General features: G+C 37.9%; 1 protein-coding gene across 1 annotated transcript in view; it reads left to right on the top strand.

The window, feature by feature from the left end:
• The first annotated feature begins 93 nt into the window (after positions 1-93).
• The window catches only part of FAM120B (family with sequence similarity 120 member B), a 48,482-nt gene continuing 24,999 nt past the window's right edge, over positions 94-23,576 (top strand). Inside the window, exons 1-6 of the mRNA XM_062490196.1 lie at positions 94-117; positions 920-1,965; positions 6,312-6,492; positions 12,762-12,857; positions 18,509-18,681; positions 22,470-22,562. Coding sequence (XP_062346180.1) covers positions 946-1,965; positions 6,312-6,492; positions 12,762-12,857; positions 18,509-18,681; positions 22,470-22,562 — 1,563 coding nt within the window. The 5' untranslated portion in view covers positions 94-117; positions 920-945. The remainder of the gene's footprint in view (positions 118-919; positions 1,966-6,311; positions 6,493-12,761; positions 12,858-18,508; positions 18,682-22,469; positions 22,563-23,576) is intronic.

Here is a 23,576-nt window from a genome sequence, read left to right as displayed (position 1 = left end):
ACAGCCGCGGCTGCCAGCGGCCCCGCCCCCTCACGGGCGCGGCCCCGCCCCGCCGCCGGGCGCAGGCGCGGCCCCGCCCCGCGGGAAGCGGAAGCGGCGCTCGGGTCAGCGCCGGCGGTAGGGCCGGGGCCCGGGCCCGGGGGTTGCAGGGACCGGGCCGGACCGGGCCGGGCCGGTTCGGGCGGGGGCAGCACCCGGGATGCGCGGGTAGTGCGGCCTGGACGCCGCATGGGACCCCGGAGCGGGGGGCTCCGCCTTGCCGGGGCTGCGCGCAGCGGCCCCTGCACCTTGCGAGGTTCTTAAAGGCCCCTTCCAAACTAAAGAGGGTGGTATTCCGAACTCTCTCTTTAACTGATAGAATTCGGGAATGCTTTTAAAAGCTGTCTGTTCACAATACTTCGTAAACTCACTTTCCTTTTTGAATACCGTAAGCATGTGTATTTTTTAATAAAAAAAAAATCTGTCATTGTTTTCCTAGTATTGTGTACTCTGTATGCTATTGACCTGAAATTTTCTCACTGGAGATACTCAAGAACTGTCTAACTCAATTCTGTGCTGTGTGCTCTAGGATGACCCTGCTGGAGTAGGGAGGTTGGACTCTGGTTCCTTCCAGCTGTGCTCATTCAATGAGTCTGTGAATTTTGTGTGGTCATACTTAACGATAATATTTTGATACTTATATTTTTCACTGATACAAAAAACAGAAGTGGAAGGGGAAATGAATGAGTACTTATGTTTGGTTTGCTGATGGGAAGTAAACTTTCAAATTGTTAAAAGCCAAGATATGGCAATGAGCTACCAGTAAAAGCAGAAAAATAACAGTTCTGTTTCCAAGCAGCTTTTAAAAATTTCATTGTTGAGTTTCATTGTTTTCCAGTATTGCATTTTAGAACGTTTTTTTTTATTTTTCTTCTTTCAGACTGCTGTGAGTTTCGGAGATCAGCCATGGGTGTTAGAGGCTTGCAGGGATTTGTGGCAAGAGTTTGCCCTGATGCGTGCCAAACGGTAGATCTGAGAGAAATGGCAGAAAAGCATCGCATTGACCATCCTGATTCCCCGCCTGTTATCGTAGTAGATGCCATGAGTTGTGTTAGACGCTGGTACACACCAGAATCCTGGGTGTGTGGTGGCCAGTGGCGGGAGTACCTGGTCATCTTGCAGGATTTTATTAATGCTTTTATGGCAGCTGGTATCAAGCTGGTGTTTTACTTCGATGGGGTGGTAGAAGAGAAAAAGAGAGATGAATGGATCAAACGGAGGATGAGGAATACTGAGGAAATATCCAGATTATTTCAGTTTATCAAGACTCACAGGCAACAGCCAGGGAGGGAAATGTTTGTTCTTCCTTCAGCTCTGCCTACTTTTACACGTTATGCCCTGAAATCACTTGGTCAAAAAACAGTCTGCACCCTGCAAGAGGCAGACTTTGAGGTGGCTGCGTATGGTTTGCAGCACAACTGTATAGGAATTCTGGGGCAAGATAGTGACTACCTCATCTATAACACATGTCCCTACCTTTCCATTGAGAACCTCAATTTGGACAGACTGGTCACTGTCATGTACTCTCGAGAAGTTCTTTGCCGTGTGCTAGGTATTAGTTTGATACACCTTCCTCTCTTTGCATGCTTGCTTGGCAATGATATTGTTCCTGAAAGCATACTGGAAGGCTTTTGGCACAAATGTTTAATCACCAATCCCTGTAGGAATAACAGCTACAACAGAAGAACAAACATACTGCTATCTGTAGCAAATTACATCTCAAAAATTCCATGCTCATACAGCAGCCTGAAACACTTGGAAGAGATTATACCTCTGGGATCAGACAAGACATTGCTTTGCAGAGGAGTGAACTCCTATCTTTTGCCTGGGCAGCAGTCTCCATGGATTCCTCCCAATGTAACAAATTGTCAAATGTTATCCCTTCAACAACAATCAGCTCTCTGTCAAGATAAAGAAATCTTTCAGGTAACTTGTTTTTTAAAGTTTAATGATCACTTTATTGCCATGACTAGTTAGTGTAAGTTAGTAATGAGTACATCAATTCTATTGATTTAAACTTTCTTGTGCAAAAATCTTTTGTCTGTTAAGTAAGAGTCCCAGTTTAGGACTATTGGGTGCATTAATGTGAGCACAGATGCAGCACATTTAATAAAAAGTAGTTCCTCTCTTTTTGAAATGTCAATTAGGTCAAGTAATGGGGAGTAGCTCCTGTATAGGCCAGAAAATGGGCACAGAAATGTACTTCCCATATATTATATGATTTCCCATGTTTATATGATTTGTGTATTGACTTGGTTTTTACTTTGAAAATCCACATATCAGCCATAAGATGGTCAGTGATCTGGTTGGCTGTACCTCGCAGTGGAGGTATCAAAGGTATCTGTGCTAAGAATACAGAAGTTGAAATTGCTCGTGGTGGAGACATGAAAACTCCTACAGAATCATGTCATAGAATGGTTGGGGTTGAGACCTTAAAGATCACCTAGTTCCAAACCCCTGCCCTGAGCAGGGAGACTTCCACTATACCAGATTATTCACAGTCTCATCCAACCTGGCCTTGAATGCTTCAGGGATGATCCAACTCCTCTCTTGTCAACCTGTGTGCCTCACAGTGCCTCACCACCTTCACAGCAAAGGGCTTCTTCCTAATATCCGATCTACTTTTTGTCAGTTTAAATCCATTCCCCTCATCCTGTCATACATACATTGTGAAAAGTCCCTCTCCAGCTCATTTGTAGCCCCCTTTATGTATTTGAAGGCTGCTCTAAGGTATCTCCAGAGCCTTCTCCAGTTACACAACCTTAGCTCTCAGCCTGTCTTCATAGCAGAGGTGCTCCAGCCCTCTGATCATCTTTGCAGCCCTCTGGACTCACTCCAACAGTTTGAAGTCCTTTGTGTGCTGGGGACGTAAGAGCTGAACACAGCACTCCAGGTAGGATCTCACCAGAGCAGAGTAGGCAAGGAGAACACCCTCCCTTGCCCTGCTGGTCGCACTGCTTTGGATGCAGCCCAGGGTTCATTTGGCTTTCTGGGGTGTGAGCACATATTGCTGGTCAAGCTCATAGGTCAAGCTGCTTATTCAGCAACATCCTAAAGCCCTTAGAGCTGCTCGCTCTCAATCCATTCTCCATCCTGTATTTGTGGTCAGGATTGCCCTGACCCAAGTGCAGGATCTTGTATTCAGCCCTGTTGAAATTGATGAGGTTAGCACAGGCCCAGCTCTCAAACCTGTCCAGATTCCTCTGGATGGATCCTTTCCCTCCTGCATGTTAACAGCACCGCACAGCCTGGTGTCAGCAGCAGACTTGCCAAGGGAGCACTAGATCCCACTTTCCGTGGCAAAGATATTAAACAGTGCTGGTCCCAGTACTGACCCCTGAGGCTTGTCACTGGCCTGCCTCCCTTTGCACATTGAGACACTGATCACAACTCTCTCAGTGCGACCATCCAACTAGTTCCTCATCCTCCAAGAGGTCCACCTGTGAAATCCATGCCTCTCCAGTTCAGGGATAAGGATGTTGTGCAGGATAGTGTCAAGTGCAATAAGTATGTATTTTTGTCATTCTTGGTTCAGGTTAAATTGCCCTTGTTTTCATTGTCCCTGAATGACCCAAAAGCACTTCAATGGGTTTGTTAATTCCCAAATGACAGGGGTGTAGCACCAAGTTTTATTTATGGCATCCCACACAGGCAGGGATGCACTGGTGTAGGGGTGAGATACGGTATGTCAGATTGAGTCAGTCTGGGAAATTGGATGTATTATCTTAGGGTGGCGTACCTGGCTAATAGAAAATGTGCTAACTTGCATCAGAGTTTATAGAAGTCTATAGCAGTAAGTCTAGAGTACAATTCTGTAAATTTGTGGCAAATAAGATAACATATTGCAATTTTTAAAAAAAATCTATACAAGGAAGTGTATTTTAGACCCTATAATAGCCAGCTGTTACTCTCTATTTTATTAGGTCCTTATAGACTTCAAACACAGAACTTCTTTTTTTCTCTTGCTTATCTTGAGCATTTTCTTTAAAACTATTTTTCTGTTTCCTCATATTACTCTAAAGTAATATAATTTACATTTTCCTTTCTAAAAGGACTATAAAATATTTTATAGCTACTTTGTAACCTATGCAATGCTTATGTCAGCTAAACTGTATATATATTTGGGCTTTTATATTAATCACAGATAGATACAGTACATATCACTTTTGACTGTTCTAGTTAAATAGAAGATTTTTTTTTAAATCACCAGCTATACATCATAATAAGGTGTTGAGAAATCCTCTTTCAGCTTGAAGTGCAAGGGAAAAATAGCCAGAGTGCAATTATCTGGGTTGGATTATGGCCAGGACAACAGTGGCAATATCTTTATTCCTTAAGAGAATGTACCATGTGGTCTTTATGACAAGTGGTCATTATTTCTTGGCTTGGTCTTTAATTTGGAGGGCTGAAGTTCTGAAGCATCATGCTGAGCTACTGCTCTAATAAAATAATAATGTTTAGAAACTCCATTGAAGAATGTCTCACTGTTGCTGCATGGGTCCTACATGAAGCCAGTCGCTGGGCCAAGGAAATTACAGTCAAAATGTTAGACGTGTTAACTTCTCTTTTGTTTTTGTTACAAGTGTTCAAATATTTGTATATGTAATGTGTGTGCTTTGCTTCATATTTTGAAACTCATATGTAGTTCTGCTTTCCTTGCACATTGTCTGAATTGCACGTAAATTGCAAACAAAGCCCAATTCCAACCATGAGGGCATAGGCTCGTGTTGCTGTTTCTCTCAGAAGAGCATAACTTTCTAGCTGATTGTAGGTATGAATCACAAATATTTTTCAAGATACAGACATTGAATACAGCAATGCTTTTGAAATCAGCGTGTTGTTTTTTCAATACATAAGGTTGTGTAGATTATTGGCAAATTGCAGTAAACTAGCATTGTTGATGATCTCATCTGTGGCTGGTTTCTGTGAAATAGTTCAGTGTTTCATTAAAATCATGCTTAGAAATACTTGATGCTCTGTTTTTATTTTATACAAAAGTATACTTGGGGAATTACATTGTTTATGCATATTAGGAATACTGAAATATTTGCTGCAGGGAAACCTTTAATTTATTGTATAAGTGCTCTGTTGATTGGCACTGTACACAGAAAGTATGACATTTTAATAGAATTAGTTTTGATCTCTAATGACCCTGTGAATGACTGCAGCTTTGACCTGCTGAGTTCCCAGGTTTGCAGATACAGGAATTCTGCAGAAATGGTGAATTTGTTTCCGGCCAGTGGTCCAGTTACTCCTGGTGAGAGAATCTGTGGCAGCTGTGGCAGGATGGCGCAAACCAAACAGTACAGATAGCACAACATATGCAGGGAATGCAAAGCAGAGAAACATCAGTTCCTCCTCACCATATGGCACAGGTCCTGGAGAATTTGTTAGTGGCACCCCATGGAAGTATTCACTCCACTCAGCTGTTTGAAGACCCTCAGAGTTCTGGTCTGGGGTTGTGCAGTAGAAAGTCTGTCTGGCTGTGCACTTGGCCAATCCAGATTGCCAGTGTTACTGGTTAGAATTCTGTGCTGCCTGGGAGCATCTTTGTTGCTTTCTCACCTAGGCTGTTCCAGACCAGCAGACCCTGCTGGTACTGAAGCTGCTGGTAGCCAGCTGCTGTAGCAAGATGTATCTGCATCCAGTGCATGGCTGATGTGCAGCCTGGGTGATGCTGTTAATTCTGCTTTTCAACAACATGCCTGCAGACCTGGTTTTCCTCGCTAGAGTAGATGGCATTTCTTTTCACGGTGGAGAGCTATTGCAAAGTAAAAGTGTGGTGAAGTTAAGTATTCTAATTTTACCAGAATGTAAGGTATACCAAGTCAGATCAGAAAAGAAATACAGCTGTCTTGTATAGTTCATCTTGCCATAAAATTAAGTTTCCATTTTGTTGTGCTCACTGTTTAAAGAAAGAAGATACATTTTCAGGTGACCAGAGGAGGGAAGCTGTGCTGGAATTCAGATTTAATTTTAGGAATAATTACTTTCTGGAAAACTCTTGTTCAAGCTCCCAAGTTTAAGAATTAAAGGAGGGGCTAAGAAAGGCAATGATGGTTTTCCTGGGGATTCCTGTCCACAAAAAGATGGATGTCTGAAAATATATTATCCTGGTGTTACTTGAAAAAGCACTTGTTCCCTCCCTGGCTATTCCCTCAATTTCTACTGTTAGAGAAATATCTATTTCCTCAAACAGTGAATATATTTTGTTACTTTTTGATTCTTCTTGATTTTGGAGATAATGCCTTCTTCCTTCTTTGAACAAACAGTTAGCTAAAGAACAACATATCCGGTCTGAAAATTTTTCGATCTTCAATATCCTGAGCCATGGACAGACTGAGTGCAGCAACTCCTTGGAAGATGACTGTGATACAGAGATTCCTGGACAGGCACTTATCTACCGCCCTGCTCGTCAGCATATTTATTCTATCTTGTTGGAATCTGGAAAAGGTAAGGATTAAACTGCTTACACCATTATTCAAGTATACTTTAAAATTTTAAATACAAAATCTTGAATTCATTGCTTCAGTGGCTCTTTTGGCATTTAGGATAGAAAATGCTTTCAGGATAAAAACTGAGCAGCTGAAATGTAGTTCTTATGGAAGTAAGAAAATAAGAGAATGAAATTGTGGGGCTTTTTCTACATTCTATTCCATTTCAGTGCTTTGAAAGTGATTTTTAAAATTTGGAGCTTTTTTCCTTGCTAAATGGGAAGTTGTAAAGTTGTTAATGATCAAAGGATTGAGCTGAACAATGACTTTTAGATTTTTGAAAGTTTGAGAGTATATGAAACCTAATGTTGGTTGAATAAATGTGGCTCTAAATGAATTAGTGAGTTGTAATACACTTTTGCAGAACAATAATACACTGTTAAAGTTTTACCTTCTGTTGATTTTAAGCCTGCAATTTTCAGAACAGTCAAATACAGTTCCTGTAATAATACAAATGCAAGTGGTCATGCCAGCAATTATTAGTTCGTTCATCCAAGTGCTAGAAAATACAATTTCCTTATCCAGTGGTATAAACAGATTCAGTAGCAGGTAGTTATATCTATGCTTGCATTCATCTTTTTGAAAACAGAGTTCTTTATTCACATCCTTGGACCAACTGCATGTTCTTAAGACTTCCATTAGTTAAGTGTTATCTTTACAATGTCTTTCAGCCAGTGAGTTGAAAATTAAAAGTTTACTGAACTTTTATTCTTTTGAATGTGTTGATTTCTCCATGGTAATCACTTTACATTTTGTTGATGAAAGTGCACCGCCATCAAGCCTAATATTCAATCTATTAGCTTAGAAAGGCACAAAAAGGTAATTAAGTACATGACTTCCCTCAGCAGCCAGAGGTTGAAGTTGTGCCATAATAGGAAAAACTGAATCAGAGTTTGCATAGCAATTTGGAGAGAATAACAAAAATCTCAGCAGTAATCATGCACATCTGTCATTTTTCATTTTTTGGTGTACTGCCTCCAAATTTTGTAGATAATTATAACTTGGTTGGGTTTTACTTATTCATCTAAACAGCAGGATATTTATTGATGTTTTCAGAAACACCCAGACCAAAATTCCTAATTAACAATTGTTGCTGCAAGATGGCAGGGTAGTAGGCAGGTTAGCATTTGTGTTGCAGTGGTTTTTGTACTCAAAGAAGATAAGAATTGAAATACAGAAACGTTTATTTAGAGTCATATTGAAAATTAAATTATGATGTGAAATTTGTCTTCCTTTAAGGAAGTTTTTTTAAAATAAAACCATAGATAGCATGTGTTATTTATTCTCAGTCCAGGCTTCCAATTCCAGAGATAATTTTCTAAATTATAGTACACCTTCAATTAAATCATAGTACACCATAAATTCTTAACCCTTCCAGAAAGGTAGATAGATTGTGTCTACATGGGTGCCTCTATTAAATCTGCATTTTCAGTGCATGTATCTGCCTCTAACTGCTTTAGCCATGTCACTTCCTTGTAGTTCATGGTTTTTTGGTTTTTTTTATTGCTGTGTATAGTTGCTTCTAAGTCAAGAGTGTAGATCATTAGTCACAGTCTGTATTGGAATGCGTAGGTATGTGTAAGCATTTTTTTTAATGGATTCACTTCTAGACCTACAAAGAAGTTATATTCTTTACAAAGCAAGTAGAATCATTTGCCATTTTCAGTCAGATGTTTTTTATAATTTGATTAGGGATAGGATGGGAAGAACTAGTCTACACTGTCTGTACGTTGTAGTGTAATGTAGACTCATGTTGGATTAGCCTTTAAAAAAAGTTTACTGGAACAAGACAACTAATTAAAGTAGTCCATTTGGAGTGTCCATGTGGAATCTGCCACCATTATACAGCTGCTCATGTAGCACATTTGAAGCTAGCTCCACTAACTGCACAATATTCCAGTTCACAGTGGTGGTATATGTGTTAGTGATCCTCTCTTTTACTCCTTAATATTGTCAGTTAAAACATGGTGGAAACTGACTTCTTTGTACTTTGTAGATCTGCTTATTTGCTGTTAATTGGCAAAGCAGCCAATATTTAGTAAAAGCAGTGGTTACAGTTTTACTAAGAACAGGTTAAAGCTAATGTAAACTGGTTGCCCTACTTTGCAACAAGAGACCATTAGTTTTGAATGTCTAGGTTGTAATTTCCAAGGGTGCCTAAGAGACCACAAATCCATAGGAACAGAATGTCAAATCCTTTGAAACCATCGGCCCATACCATGCCACTTTGCCTGAAGCCATAGTGGGAAAAGTGTTGCTTTTGCTTTTCATTCACCATCGCCACTTTTAAATAATTCTCTTGCACCACCACTCCTTTCAATCCCTGTGCATTGTCTCAGTTGTGCTGGTGCATCTGCTAGTGGCCTAGTTTGAGAAACTGAAAACAGCCTCTGTCTGTCTTCCCTGCCTTTCTTATAGTCAGGTAACTAACCTGGTTCTGTTTCCCTATCTGACTCTGTGTAGCCACAAACATCTGTGGTGAAACACCCCGAGGGAGTGGCAGGGAGTGGGAATGAGCAAATCAGTGCCTGCCTGTAAAAGGTAGCAGTCCTTTTCTAGCTGAAAGAATTGCCTATATAACCTTGCCTTCAGTATAGTTTGGTGAATGGTAAGCATGCATGTACTCACGTACTTAGAGAAATGTTAGAGAATCACAGAAATAAATAGGGGGCTGATGGTGATTCTGGCAGCAGGACATTTGTTGCCTCTGTTTCAAAAGTAAGCTTATAATTAATTGAGCCATTTCTGATCAATATGTGAAATATTACAGTGATAGAAATTGTCAGCGCTTTAGCATCTTTCTGAGAAAAGTACTTTTGGAAAGATTGAAATTGGAGGGGAAAATAACAGTAAATAATACACCCTGATAGGCCAGCCAAGCTTTCTTATGTGTGCAATGAGTTCAGAACAAAGCCAGCAGGTTTTGGCACTAGCGCAGTCCATGGAAATACCTGCACCTGCATGTCCATTGCCAATTAGGAGGTTATGTAATGTAGACTGAGCTCGTGGCCAGCTCCTCGAAGTCCTGGCATCACTCCCAGTTCTAACATTAGCAGGCCATACTGATCCTTGCTTTGACACTGTCAAAACCAGTTCATTAGCGGAATTTTTGCCAGTTATCACCAGTGACCACTCAGGAGAGTTGGCATTGTTGCAGGTATAGAGGAACACACATAACAACATTTTCCAACTGTCTCATGGTGTGCACATAGTTGAAACATTCCTTAGGCTGCCTAAGAAGTGCTTTCACAGGGCATGCAGAATCTATTTAAACAAAGAAACTGCTATTTTTTTTTCCATTTAATTGGTGATATTCTTTATATGTATTGTGGGGAAAAAAGTTTGAAAAAATAGTGGTTTTTTTCCCCTGGAGACATTTCCATGAGGAGAGGGTTGACATTTAGTAATCATATCTCCATTTTGTTCTTGGTACATTAATGAGCTGTCAGTTTGCAGGACCTCGCTTTCAGCTATATTTATTTGGCTGTTGATGTGAACAGTAATATACATTTGTTACTAATGGACTGTAGTAATGAAAAGCAGTCAGCTGATGTGGTGCTATGTCCTGTACCTACATTCACAAACATTAAAAGAATGAAACTGTAGACTTCTTACCAACTTCTCTTTTTGCTGTGCATGAGGTCAATGGTTGATGCCAAAAATAATCTCTCGCTGGTATTTAGAATCAAGACACATTTTGATAAATTTTTCTGTAAGTTGTGGAACTCATAAAGAGCACTGCTCCACCAGCAAAGTTTTTTCTATTTCCATGCTTCTTTATACCATCTTAACTTCTCCTCATGTCTTTGACAACTCCCTCCTGCAGTGTATGGTTTCTGAGCCTGTTCCCTATTGCCTCCTGCCCTTCCCAAATCCCATCTACCTTTTTTCTCAGCTCTAGCTCTTCTACAGCTATGTGTGTATTGATTTGTCATTCAGTCTGTTTGGATACAACAGGTAAGTTGACTTTCCTGCCTTTCTTTCAGTTGGTGCCATAATAGGATCCCTCTGTCAGCTGAGTCTCCAGTTTCACAAAATGTCTAGGACTTTAATCCACTTGAAATCACTTCTCCTTTGTCAGATTTAGTTGAAATAGAGCAGTACATCCTTGAATTAATTATATGACAGATGTCCTAATTGTATTAGGTTTGCCTCCTTAAGAAACCAGGCTAAAATTTTGGAGTCTGAGCGAGCTGAATAAATAGAATAAAGCAGACTAATCCACATACTAAATCTTAAAACCAAATGCTAAAATGCCAGAATATTTCTGAAAGTGAATTTGGGTTATTTAATTGGAGAGTTTTGATCATGAAATAACATTCTCATAGACAATGATTTATAATCAAGATTTGAGAGTATTCAGCTACTGGAATGTACAGTTTAAGCCTCTTTTTCCCTCTAGTGTAAGCATTTTACATTCTATTTTTAATGTCATCAGTTTTTTAACAGATAAGCATGGCAAGCCATATGTAATACTGTCCCTCATACTCCATGTATTGGTTCTTCAGTCTCTCACCTTTCTTAGGAGTTTGTGCTGCAGGTCCTTGGGGAGGGGAGGGGAGGGGAGGGGAGGGGAGGGGAGGGGAGGGGAGGGGAGGGGAGGGGAGGGGAGGGGAGGGGAGGGGAGGGGAGGGGAGGGGAGGGGAGGGGAGGGGAGGGGAGGGGAGGGGAGGAAGGAGGGGAGGAAGGAAGGAAGGAAGGAAGGAAGGAAGGAAGGAAGGAAGGAAGGAAGGAAGGAAGGAAGGAAGGAAGGAAGGAAGGAAGGAAGGAAGGAAGGAAGGAAGGAAGGAAGGAGCAGGGTTGCAAAGCAGATTTTGTCTTGTTCCTTTTCCCTTCTCTTACCCCTAACACTAGAAATACATCTGAGGAATTTCTGCCCTTGCACCATAGCACACTACTTTTTCATCCATGTCAACAGTCATCTCTAGCATTGAGCTGTGTGTCAGATCAGGAAATTATGTGATAAAACCTTTTTAGATGGACAAAGAAAGACAGTATTGGAAAGATTTGTTGGGTTTGTTTTAATCTAGGGGAAGTTTTTGATTTGGGTTCACAACATGGCATCAAAAATGCTTTTGCAGTAAATTTTAGGGAGATTGGAATTGGTGATAAAAGGCAGGAATTTTTAAGGATAGTGGCTTCGATATTGGAGAGAGCTGGAAGAAATTAGAGATGCAATTCTGTGGATCTGGAAAGGGACAAGGGAAGGAAAAGGAGAAAATATTTGAAAACACTACTCCAAGTGCCCAGGACTAGCTAAATGTCTTTAATTTATTCTGTTTATCAGGCTACAGAGAATGGAAATGTAGGGCACTATGACATGACTACCATAAGCAAAAACCTGGATAGAGTGTAAAACACCATTGATAGTAACAGTGATTCTATGTTTGTTTAGTTATTTTTTTTTAAATGAAGACTTGCAGTGGAATAATTTTGAGATCACTATTGTAAATTGGATAGTCTGCATTTCAAAAATTCTTAAATGATTGATTTTTTTTTTCCGGGGGTTGGTTTGTTTGGGTTTTTTTTAAGCATAAGGTAGTTATATACACAATTCCTATAGTGGAATTTTTAATTTAAGGGGTGTCTTTAGGAGTGCTGAGCAGGATTGAGGTTAGGGACTAGGAAAGCCGCTTGAGCTACTATGTATAAACAATTCCTTTATGCTAAATAAAAGATCTGGAGCAATGGGCTGTAAAAGCTATGCATCTGATGGTGATGTCAACTTTCAAGTAGTCATCAAGGCCTCCCTATTAAGATTTTGGCTCAAACCCTGACACAGGAAATGTCAGGGCAAGTTGGGAGGTGAATCGTATTTAGCACTGCCTGGATATGTGGCAGTGTGACAGTGCTGAGAGACTGAGGTAGCTCATGGAGGTCCCTGAGCTATGCTACAAGCCTCCAGAGCTTCCTGAGCTGCCTTGGAGTGGGAAGACCTAAGCCTGTTCGAGAATGTTTTCCGCAGACTCTTGTACTTACATTTTTGGTTGCAGTTCCCCAGTCCAAACTCATGTTTATAGTACGTAATTGAAACTCTGTTTATTTGTTCTGATGATTTGTCATAAAGATACTAAAACTATTTTTTCTTGGTTTGTTTCTGAAGATGAACAAACAAGTCATCAAGAAGTGCCTTCTATTACTTTAGAATCCTGATCACAGCTGATTCCAGCTGTTACACTAGTGTCAATACTTGCATTTGACTTACTGATCTAATTCTGTCTCTTTTAGGTGGAACCTATCCTTTGGTAAAAGAGTGGTTTGTCTATTTTGGAAATCTTCTCAAGCAGCCAGACCTGATACAACCTGTACCACCTTCTGTTACAGGTAGAATAAAAATGTGTATAAATGTAAACTGAAAGAATCACTTCACTAAAATGAGGTTGGATGATCCATCATATGTTTGATATAGAATCCAGGATGATTGTGGAGAACAAGGAGCTAAAGAGCTGCACACTTGTTGTGGCTTTTAATTACCCTTTGTAATTATAATAGAATTCAGCTTTGAGACACATGCTTTTAATAAAAAAAAAACAAAATTGGGCTGTTTCTGTGAAGCTGTTTCTACTCTCTTAAGCCTTAGGTATTTTGACACTCAGTGAAATTAGAGTTATGACAAAAAGTGTTACATTTATGAGGAAGTATCATACATTTCAGTGAAAAGATTGAGCATTGTGTGTGTATATATCTATATATACATATAGATATATATACAAAAGTGTATCATGCAGTATAAGTTTAGGATGGGAAGTAAGCAATTTTGTTATGTCAGGGGAAAGTGCTCTAAGTGTTCATTTGTCCATGCAGTTGTAGTCATCCTTGTTCTCACAGCTCTCTCTCTCTGTCATCTGTTACCAAATTGATCAGCAGCTCAGAGTTTTTTCCTAGTCTTTCACGTGAAATGTATTTGTTCCACTGTTATACAATACCACTGACATCTTGTTAAGAGAAGTTACTATCTATGCAATTTTTGGAGAGTAATTACATCTTCCCTCAGCATCCAGAGCCTTCTGTAGTAATCCTTGTGCTGATCGGGTCTAAATCCAAATTCAGAAGCTGAAATGCAGGTACTTCTTTGCAAATTTATAATGAATTTTCTTTTTAGGTATCCAAAGATTGCACATTTATCTTTATATTTGAAACTCATTTATTTAATGAGAGTCTTTGAATTCAGAGATGAAGGAAAACCAGTTGTTTTTCAGGTATCAGCCTTTTCAAAATCCTTTTTAAAGGGCTGTTCAGAAAGAAATAGACAAAGTACAAATGAGTTTTTATTTTATATACAGTACTTTCACTGTCCAGTACCCCTGACACAATATTAGGGGAGTGATTATATAATTGGCTTTATGACAGCATGAAATTGCTGTGACATTTTCCAAATGGAATATGAATATGGAGAGTAAAAATTGATCAGTCCATCCTGTGCAACTGTTTTATTTCAGCATACAGTGGTCTGGGAACATGCTGCAAAACAAGGAAACAAAACTCAACAAAGTATAAACTGTACCTATGTAGTTACATTTCAAATTGTCTGGCAAATATACTCTGTTTATTGATGTGAAATTTTCCTTCCCAGATAGTATACTTCCTTCCTCCCTTTCTTTTCACTTAATCTCATGTACTCTGGTTCTATAGCTCTGTAAACATACAACACATAGAACCCACCTTTGTGTTGACAATAAACAGGATTTTAAGTGTGTTTATAGCAACCACATAAATGGAGTTTATAAAAACAGAATCTTCTCAGATACAATCTTTACTAACTCAGTAATGAAAGGCTGTTCAAGCAGACTATTAAAAATGGGAGGAGGACTTTTTGTGTTTATTTTTAGTGCTCTGTTGTCATTCCTTCAGCAGACAAGTATTTTTCTAAAATTTTTGCAGTCCATATTTGTATGCCTTACATTCGCTCATGCATCTTTGATTTTCCACAGCATGACTTTCTAATTCACCAAATAAGGTTCTCAACAGCACATCACATTTTTCAGACAGGGATCATATTTAGAGCTAAATTTAAAGTTGTTTTAGGAAGTTGGAGTTCAAGGCTGTCAATCAGGATCAGGTTACTCAAAACAATAAAAAAAATTGCCAAGAACTTATTTGAAACATCAAAAGTGCAATTAATTTGGGAAGGTTCTTTATCTTTTTTGAAAAAACTGAGAACCTGATAATCAAAACTACTTTAGAGCTGTACGGAGAATATATGGAAAATCTTGACTCTTTTCCAGTTTGATTTAGATTTAAAAAGTCTAAAGAAACTATAAACTTTAAAGTGTAGTGTACATAATGATAAATACTTTAAATTTTGCATTGATCTTAAAAAAAAAAAAGAAGTAGAATTCCTTACCAACGTTTTGTGTGTGTATGAAACAGCAGAAGTGCCTTGCATCTGGAAAGGCTGCAGGTGTAGATTGAATGTTAGCTTTTTTTAAAAAAGAAATACTGAATCCTAAAGGCAGGATGGTAAGTAAGATGATAAAATATATTTTAAATATAGTATGTATTTTTTTGAGAGACAGTCTTCTGAATTACCATCTGTGCTTGCTTGCATTCTCTGTGTCTCCTCCCTCCTTCTAGAATGTTTCTTTTCAGTTGAATGAATATGATCATGATTTACACACATTGACAGAGCAGCACTTATATTGATAAAATGTGTCACTGGCAAATCACTTTTGGTGGAAGATCCATGATGTAGGAAAATTCTGTTTAACATCCATATCTTGTGAACATAGCAGGTATATTTTTTATGTGTGCAGTTTATGTGGAACAGGAAAAGTTCTGAAGTCTTTGCTGGAAATGTATAGATTCTGCTGTTCATTTTATTTCTGAAAATGCATAGGATATTGTAGCTTCATACCACAGAGTTTGGATATACTTTCAATATTCTAATCATTGCATCCTTCATTAATGTGTCATGAATATGTTTAAGTACAAAATGCTGTCTCTGTCTTTAATGGTCAGATTTAATTGGCATTTGAGTTTTTTTGCCACAGTTGTTGAGAGGTTACTGTTGAGTGTTCCTTGCAAGTACATTTTTATAAACTTATTTTTGTTGCTTGGTACTTACATGAGCATGTAAAAATGAAGAAGTGTTGAAGTTCTATTACTGGTGTTATAAAATACAGTATCACTAGTCATTACTTCAAATATACATGAACGTTTACTACTATACATTTATATCTGTATACACAGTAATGCTGTGTTTAAAGTTGGTACAAATGTGAGGATCACCTTTGTTTAAGTGTGGAGTTAAATGATACCATAGAATTAATGCATTCCACAACTTTTGCATGTACTGTATATCCATAATTTGATTATTGAAATTCAAAGAGATTAAATAAATGTTTATGTAGTCCCTTGAAGTGCTTTTCTTTCTCATGCTATTTCTATATGATAATAGTATTAAATGTGTGAGTATAAAGGAAAAAGGTAAAAAGTGATTTGTCCATGCTTTTTTTTAGCTTCTGAGTTGTCTGTTTTTGTTATTAGGCAAGTAGTATCTCACCTTCATGGAGGTCTTTTTAAAGCTCCTCTTCTTGAGGTTGTGAGGACTGCAGTTCACATAGTGCTGAATATGGTTTTCACACAATTTTGTGTCTATTGAGAGTAATTATGTTTGTGTAATTCATGGGAAATTGTGGTTCCTACAACCTCAACAGATAACTTCGTCATTACTAGTCTTTATAGTAAAGATGTTTCAGTTAGGTGCATATAAATATGTTTTGGTGTGTTTTCCTTTTGTTACTCAGTTTTGGTTGTTTTTTAGGTTAATTTAGTAAATATATAGACATGCTCAGAAAATAAAATATTTCTCCTACCTATCCAAGTAAATTTCTATTTCAGAAATGTTTTCTAATTACTGTAAGTAATGTAGTGAGATGTAGCTAAAGCAGAGAACATTTTGAGGGTCTACTGTAGATGAATCTTAGATCTGCTGTGGACTGCATGTATGGCTGGGATAGTTATTAAAATTTAGGATATTTGTTTCTTTGTTTTACATATCTTTCATTTGATATAATAGATTATTCTTGGATATTACATGGAATTTTATTACTTGAGGAAGAGAACCCTTCAGAAAAAAAGTGCCTTTTGTTGGTGTGTTCCAAAAGGAGACAGATCAAGTTTTCTTTCCCAGAGTATATAACTCATAATTTATCAGTACCTTTTTTTTCCCAGACGCAAGTAGATGTTTGTGAAAGCATAAGAAACTGTTTATGGAAGAGATGTCTTGAATTTTTTGTTGAGCTCTCTCAACATAATTCTATAATCTTGAATAGTGACCTAGTTAACAGTTCTATTCTGAAGAAAGGAGGATTTCTATTATTAGGTATGGCGCTAGATGGAAAAGAGAGCTTTCCTTTTGACTGATTCTTGGTGTATCTCTTTGTATGCAGAAACCATCAAAACTATTTGAGTTTACCCATGTACAGATTGTCTCACACATCAGGGTTGCTTAGGCTTGGTAGGAAAATTTGGCTTTGTTTTGGTTTTGTGCATGTTATATTGTATTTTCTTCCTGGAAGTTGGTCTTTGCTTTCTTTTTTTTCTTAAGGCAGCAATTACCAGTATCAAAACCAGTAATGTGAGTCTTACTGTGATGTCTGTACCACCCCACTCACTGCCACTATTTGTGTTATCTCTTACTTGCATCTTTACCTCCAGTCAAGCAACTGGGTTTTTTGTTTTTCTTAGAAATATGGTTAGAAACTTACGGATTATATGATAGTAATTCTTTTAATGGTTAGAACTTTTGGCAGGAGGGTTAGCCTTAAAAATAGGAAAGGAAACATCCATCAGGGAGATAAAGAAAGAAAATACTAACTTTTCTTCTAGTTTCCCACTCTCCAAAGAATTAGTACCATTTGGTTAATGGGCTTTCCTGGCTAAATAAACATCATCTATGTAGATTTCAACACCTTGTCACTTTAACCATTTATTATCACCAAGTGTTCCTAACTGGTCTGCAGCTGCTGCATGTCACATGAAAAAGGAAGACGTGTTACCAAATGTAGCTTAATTAGTCCACATTTAAAATTCACACCTCATTTTATTTAACTACAGAAGCAGCCGTACTTTATGGTACGATTCTGGCTTTTATTGAGATTCTCAGGCATAACCAGTTAGCTGTTCTGTTATTTCACGTGCATTAGTGTTTATTTTGATAAGAGATTAAATGTAATTTAAATGAGGAGCAAATTTTGCATTAGCCCACACGTGTCACAAGCTGGGAGATGGCAGCATGGGGTAAATATTAAGGATTTAGAGACAAGTGTGAATGATACTAGAGAAAGTCTGGATAGATCCATTATTCATAACTGATGACAGTTCTTTTGTGTGTGCTTGCAACAGTGCTTCATACAGTAGCCTAGGAAGTGAAAAATACCAGATTGCCTTGGGTTTTTTTCCCAAACTGGAACATGCTGCAGAGGAGTCAAACCCACACAGTGCCTTGTGGAGAATGCCTGCTCATCACCAAATGGCATAGGTGTTCATCAAAACAGGTGATCATGAGGGACACAATGAGAGCATCCTTCGGGGACCCTTGAGAGAGAGAGAAAAACAGACCTGGTGGTTCTCTGCTGAATCACTGTTTTGTGGTGAAGTGAACCTCATTTACTGCTGTGCATCCACAAGGAAAAGGACACACTTGCAGGCAAACTTTGCCCTTGCATAGGTTAAATGCTTGCTTTCTCAAGGTTGTCTGTGTTATTGTCAGGATTGAATTTAGTCCACTATGCTTAAACATGCCTGTATTCAATAAATTTTGTTTAAATTACAGACCCTTTTTTCTTGGTTATTTTTCTTTTCAAATGCAAGTTTTGTCAAATACATTTTATTTTTGACTCTGTGGTCCTGGTAAGTGCCAAGAGCATTTAATTTCCTTTCCTTCCAGAGCAGTCATTTCCTTTCAGATTGTAATGAGGTAGACATGTTTTATCTTGTTGCTGCCAAAATAAAATAATGGATTTCTTTTGTAGGTGGAACACCTAATTTGAAAACACTGTGGCTTGCCAAAGGTCCTGATGTGGAGAAGCAGCGGTATAGTGCATTTCTGGCGTGCTTTCACGTTCAAGACGAGATGGAAGAACTCCAAGCTCTGGAAGCACCTGTTGCAGGATTCTGCTGCTTGCTGGCCTATCTTATGATGCAGGTAAGAGGGACAGTTGCTTTTTCCTCAGCTGTCAGCCCTGATCAGTGCAAAGGACAAATAAACTGGTTTTTGCTAGCCTGTGCTGGGCATTTCTCCTAATCCTTACTGTAGGCATAGCTGATCAGATACAACAGTACTGCATTACAGTATTTTTAATTACTCCACATAACATGCACCATCCTGTTCAAGAAATGCTTGGGGTTTTTAGTAGCTAATCATAACTTTCACATGCCCATGACAAAAGCCCTCGGGCAGTCTAGCAGAGAGAGTATAAACTGAGGGATTTCTCCTGCTCTTTGGGACCTGTTTGCAACTTAAATCTGCTCCTTTTGCGTTTCCTTTGTGTCATCAAAAGGAGACATTCCCTCAGGTGACTATGCAGACTGTGCAAACAGACAAAATATTTAGTCAGCTCTCACTACTTTTTCATGCCTTCTTGTCAGTCTACTAATTTTCAAGCCAGAATTGAGGATATGGCTCTTCTCATTAAATTCTGAGTAATAGGGAATCATTAGGTAGCGCTTCTGTTATAATTCCAAATACTTGGCAGCCTGCAGACTACCTTAATTGTAATAAAAAGGGACACAAGATTAAATACAATATTGCTTCATTATTTACTTTTCTCTTAGGTATTTAATATATTGTCTGTACTTGCCACATTTCAAATAGTGATCTCACAAGCAGATTTTCCTTTCTGAGGATGAGCAAATGATGCATTTATCTAATCTGATAAGCTCAGTTTCACTTGTATTTAAACTGAACTGCATTTTGTCTTTTGTGTTGCTTTTTTAGACTTCAATTTCCTCAATAATAGATTTGTACTGGTGTGTGACACATGAAAACAAGTTCTCCCTGACTTTTCCTTTCATTTTCCTTCATGTGTTTACTCAATCTTAGATGACATATTGAGGAAGTACCTATGGGAATAACACAAATTATCCATATAGGACTTTTTTTTTGCTTTATTTTTTTGCATAACAGAATCCAAATTGAAAATTTTTCGAAGATAATATTTATTAAACATCATTTCATGCCTTGCAGTTTCAAGTCAGCAAGATATACATCATGTGCCTATCTTTTAATATACTTGAAGTGTTTTCCCTATTAGAATGTGAAAATTCAGTTTAGTTTATCACTATTTCACTTATTTATTGAGTTATTCTGTGCACCCTTTCATAGCATGATAACTAAATTATTTGAGTAGGGTTTCTTTAATGGGATTAAGAAGAGGAGTAATAGGATGGAACACTTGCAGAAATGTGGACTAACTGAACCATGATCACAGGATATTAATAAAATAGGAAAAAAATGCTTGTCAGGAAAATGGTTTTCAAAACTTATTATCCAATGGCCACTGTTATAAACACAAACTAAATCAGATTTACACATTTTGCTTTCAACAGGAATACCAGCAGAGAGTTCATGTAAAACTTTGATGGAAGGTTTTTCATGGCAGGGCCAGTTTCTCAAGAACTGCCCCACTTTACTGATTCACTTCTGCCCTCAGAGTTACACTGGTAAAATCTACCCCAGGAACTAGACTGGGGAATCAATTTGGAGTAAAATGTTTTTCAGTGCTGCGTTATTTTAAACTTTGGTTATTTCTCTGATATTGTCTGTTTGTTCTCTTGGGATGTTTGAGAGGGAAACATGAGGGCAGGAGTGTCAGTAGCCATGCTTTGAGCTGGCCATATTGCTTCCATTTGTTTTATAGCTGAGAAAACAAGACTTGTCTAGCTGTGTTCAGACTCTTGTCTTTACACTTCAGTCTTAAGTTTTTATTAGAGAAGGAAGGTGAATTGTTTCCTCAGAAATTATTTAAATTGACAAAATTGTAAGTTGCCTTGAAGCAGGCCTGAAGTCTTTCTTCAGCTCATATGAGAGAAAATAATTTTTTAAAAAATTTCATTACTTATAAATTAATCCAAGATAGAAATGAGGGTTTTGCAAAAACCAGCAACTCATCTAGCTTTCCTTATTTAAGGAAAACTTCATATGCAGATTTTTCAAAGTAAGAAAAAATATTCCAATGAGCAAACCTTAACTATGTAAAAATAGTGTTGATATGAGATTTTCTTTTTCAAGGACACCTTTCAAATATTCTCTAAATTAAGAACAAAAATAGTGAAAAAAATGACAAAATATTAGGTCTGTTTTTCAAGTTGGCAAAGCAGTGAATGAGTTCAGGTCAAACAGTGAAGCCTCCGGACAAGGGGGAATTTTGTCTTTTGATCTCTAACAGATTTAGATTAAAGCTGACAGTGGAATTGTGATAACTCACCAAGTTTGATTACTGAATAAAATATTTCTCTGAAGAAGTATTTTTACCTCCATAAGCATTTTTGGCTGATCTGCTCTGTTAGGGGCATTTTCTTGCTGTTGTACTTGCAAGCAATCTTTGATTTCCTTTTCTTAGGACAAAATTGTGCAAGTATTAAGAACTGTTTTGTAGATAACTGTTGTTACTTCAGTGTATGAAATGTCCATGTTTAGTAAACCTCTCTTGTTGCCATCTACACAAAGGACACCTGACTTGAATTACAGGGTAAAGTAGAGCCATTATCAGATCTTAGCAGACAGGTGGAGTTAATGAATACCAAGGACTATTTTGAAATCTTAAAATGTTTCTGATATCCCTCACATTCTTGTGATTTATACAAGATTTAACAGCATCATAGAGGGGAAAGTATTTTATATTGGAACAAGTAGTGGGGTCTGATGAAAAAAAAAAAAAATTCTGAATAGTGGTTGAATGATTTTTATCCTGTTAAAGGAAAGGCGCTGCAGAGTTTTAGGCAGCCTCTTAAGTGTTCTATTGCCCACAATGCACATTTCCACATTTTACAAGAGAAGCCTGTCCTCATGTTCCAGTGGATAAGGAATTGTAATGCTTTATGGATCTCACTTTGGAGCTCTCTGTATATCCTCAGCTGCTGTAACAGATGTGTGGTCTCGATGCACTTGTATAATACATAGTGTTTTATAAGAGGAAGGAAAGGATTGGAACTCAACTGGTACTGTCATGGGATCATACCAGCTGCTCTCAAGGTGCTGTCTTTCTTATGAGCTGATCATGTGCCTCAGCGAAACCTCAAAACACTTTTCCACAGGAGAAAAAGTGCCCATTCCAACTTTACTGATACAAGTGAACTGTTACATCTAATTTAGACTTGTCATTTCCGTTTCCCTGCTTGAACATTTTAGGTTTTAGTTTTGCATTTTCCCTGCTTCCATACGGAGCCTCAAAATCTGAAAGAAATCAAATATGTTTTGATAAATCCTGAAATTTTGGTTGAAATAGGTAATTGAAATATTTTAGAATATTTTGGAAATTTCTAACAGATAAATGTGTATGCATTTTTAAAATTCCTAATGGTCATCATATCTATGACTCATTGAGATGGTTTTTATCCTATGTCTTGATTATAAAGGAATAATATTTTTAAATCTCTTTTTTTTTTTCACTTGATGTTACAGAGGGGGTGTAATTTCCTGTTATTAAGAAACTCCAAGGGAATTGGAGAAGGGAATAAATAAAGGGTGGGCATTTTGTTTGGAGTGTGGAAATCCATGTGTATATACTATACACAGGTGTTGGGGTATGCACTTCATTCAAGCTGTGAAAGTATTTTGTTCCCTGTGTGTTTTCCTAGATGATGTATTCGTGGTGGTCATTATTACATGAGGTCACTGTTCCAAGTTTGATGTGCTTGAGCAAGAGGATTCAATTTTCAGAAAGCTCCTCTTCAGACCCTTCAGATAATGCGTCATTTTTTCATCTGTTTTAGGTCAGTAGCCTCTCTCTGGAGGACTTAAATGCATTTTTGGCCCTCATTCTCTGCCTCAAAGGAAAGTCAGCAGCTCAACTGACAGGCCTGCAGGTATGGACTGAAATAATTGTGTAGCATGAAATACTTATGGTAACGTGATAAATGTTTTAGGGGTAAATCATTCTACATTAGTTTTTTTACAGGTATAGGAGCTAAGGGTCAGGGTAAATATATAGGCTGTTCATGTGCTATATTTTGTGTGAATACTTATATTTGGTAATCACACAAAAAATTAAAATGAAAGGGACATTTTGTAGTGGTTGTAGTCCTAGAGTGAGCAAATTATTCTCAGATTTCTTCCTTCCTTAGCTTCCAAACTTCCATATGATGAAAAGTTGGTAATGGTGAATCCTATCTTACAACATTGCTTAATTTTTTTTACTGAGGAGGATTTAGGTTTTGGACATGGGTTGTATGAAAATCTCTAGATTAAATTAAATGTTGGTATTACTGCTTGAGGGCGAATATAAACCCTACAAACCTAAACAGAAAAATGTTACCTAATGTGACTCGCTGCAGTGAAAACCATTAGGATTGCACTGTTCTGTAACTATTTGGAAGTTCTTTTAAATATTTTATGTATACTCCATGCAAATCTGTTTTTCCCTTTCTTATCTTCTGCCTTTTCACATTTCGATTGAAAGTTCCTAGATGTTTATTGCAGAAGAACCATTTAAACAGTTCTTCCTGCATATGAAATTATGCTAGAGTATTTTCAATTTCATAGCCTGAAATTGTAATCAAGGTATTAGCAGTGAATAGCACAGACTCTACATATCAGTTGCTATTTGAGTTGTGGGTTTACATAAAAGTAAATGGGAAAGGGTTAGAAATTGTTAGAACCTTAACATATCTTCATTCTGTAAATCTAGCTTGTGTTTCCAATTATTTCCTTACTTCTCTGAATGGTCCATGAGAGAATTTTGAAAGTACTTTTTGTTGATTTCAAGGTAACACTCCTGTTACTATACATTTGTTTCTAGTGCACCAAAATAACAAAACCGGTGTGATTCCAGTTCCATTATTTGATTCCTTATAACGGCTGTAGTCCAGGCTCCCATAAGT

Source organism: Cinclus cinclus, chromosome 3 (genome assembly GCF_963662255.1).
Source record: "Cinclus cinclus chromosome 3, bCinCin1.1, whole genome shotgun sequence".
Classification (NCBI taxonomy): Eukaryota; Metazoa; Chordata; class Aves; order Passeriformes; family Cinclidae; genus Cinclus; species Cinclus cinclus.
Note: the sequence above shows the minus strand (reverse complement) of the source record. Positions and strands in the feature narration are given on the sequence as shown.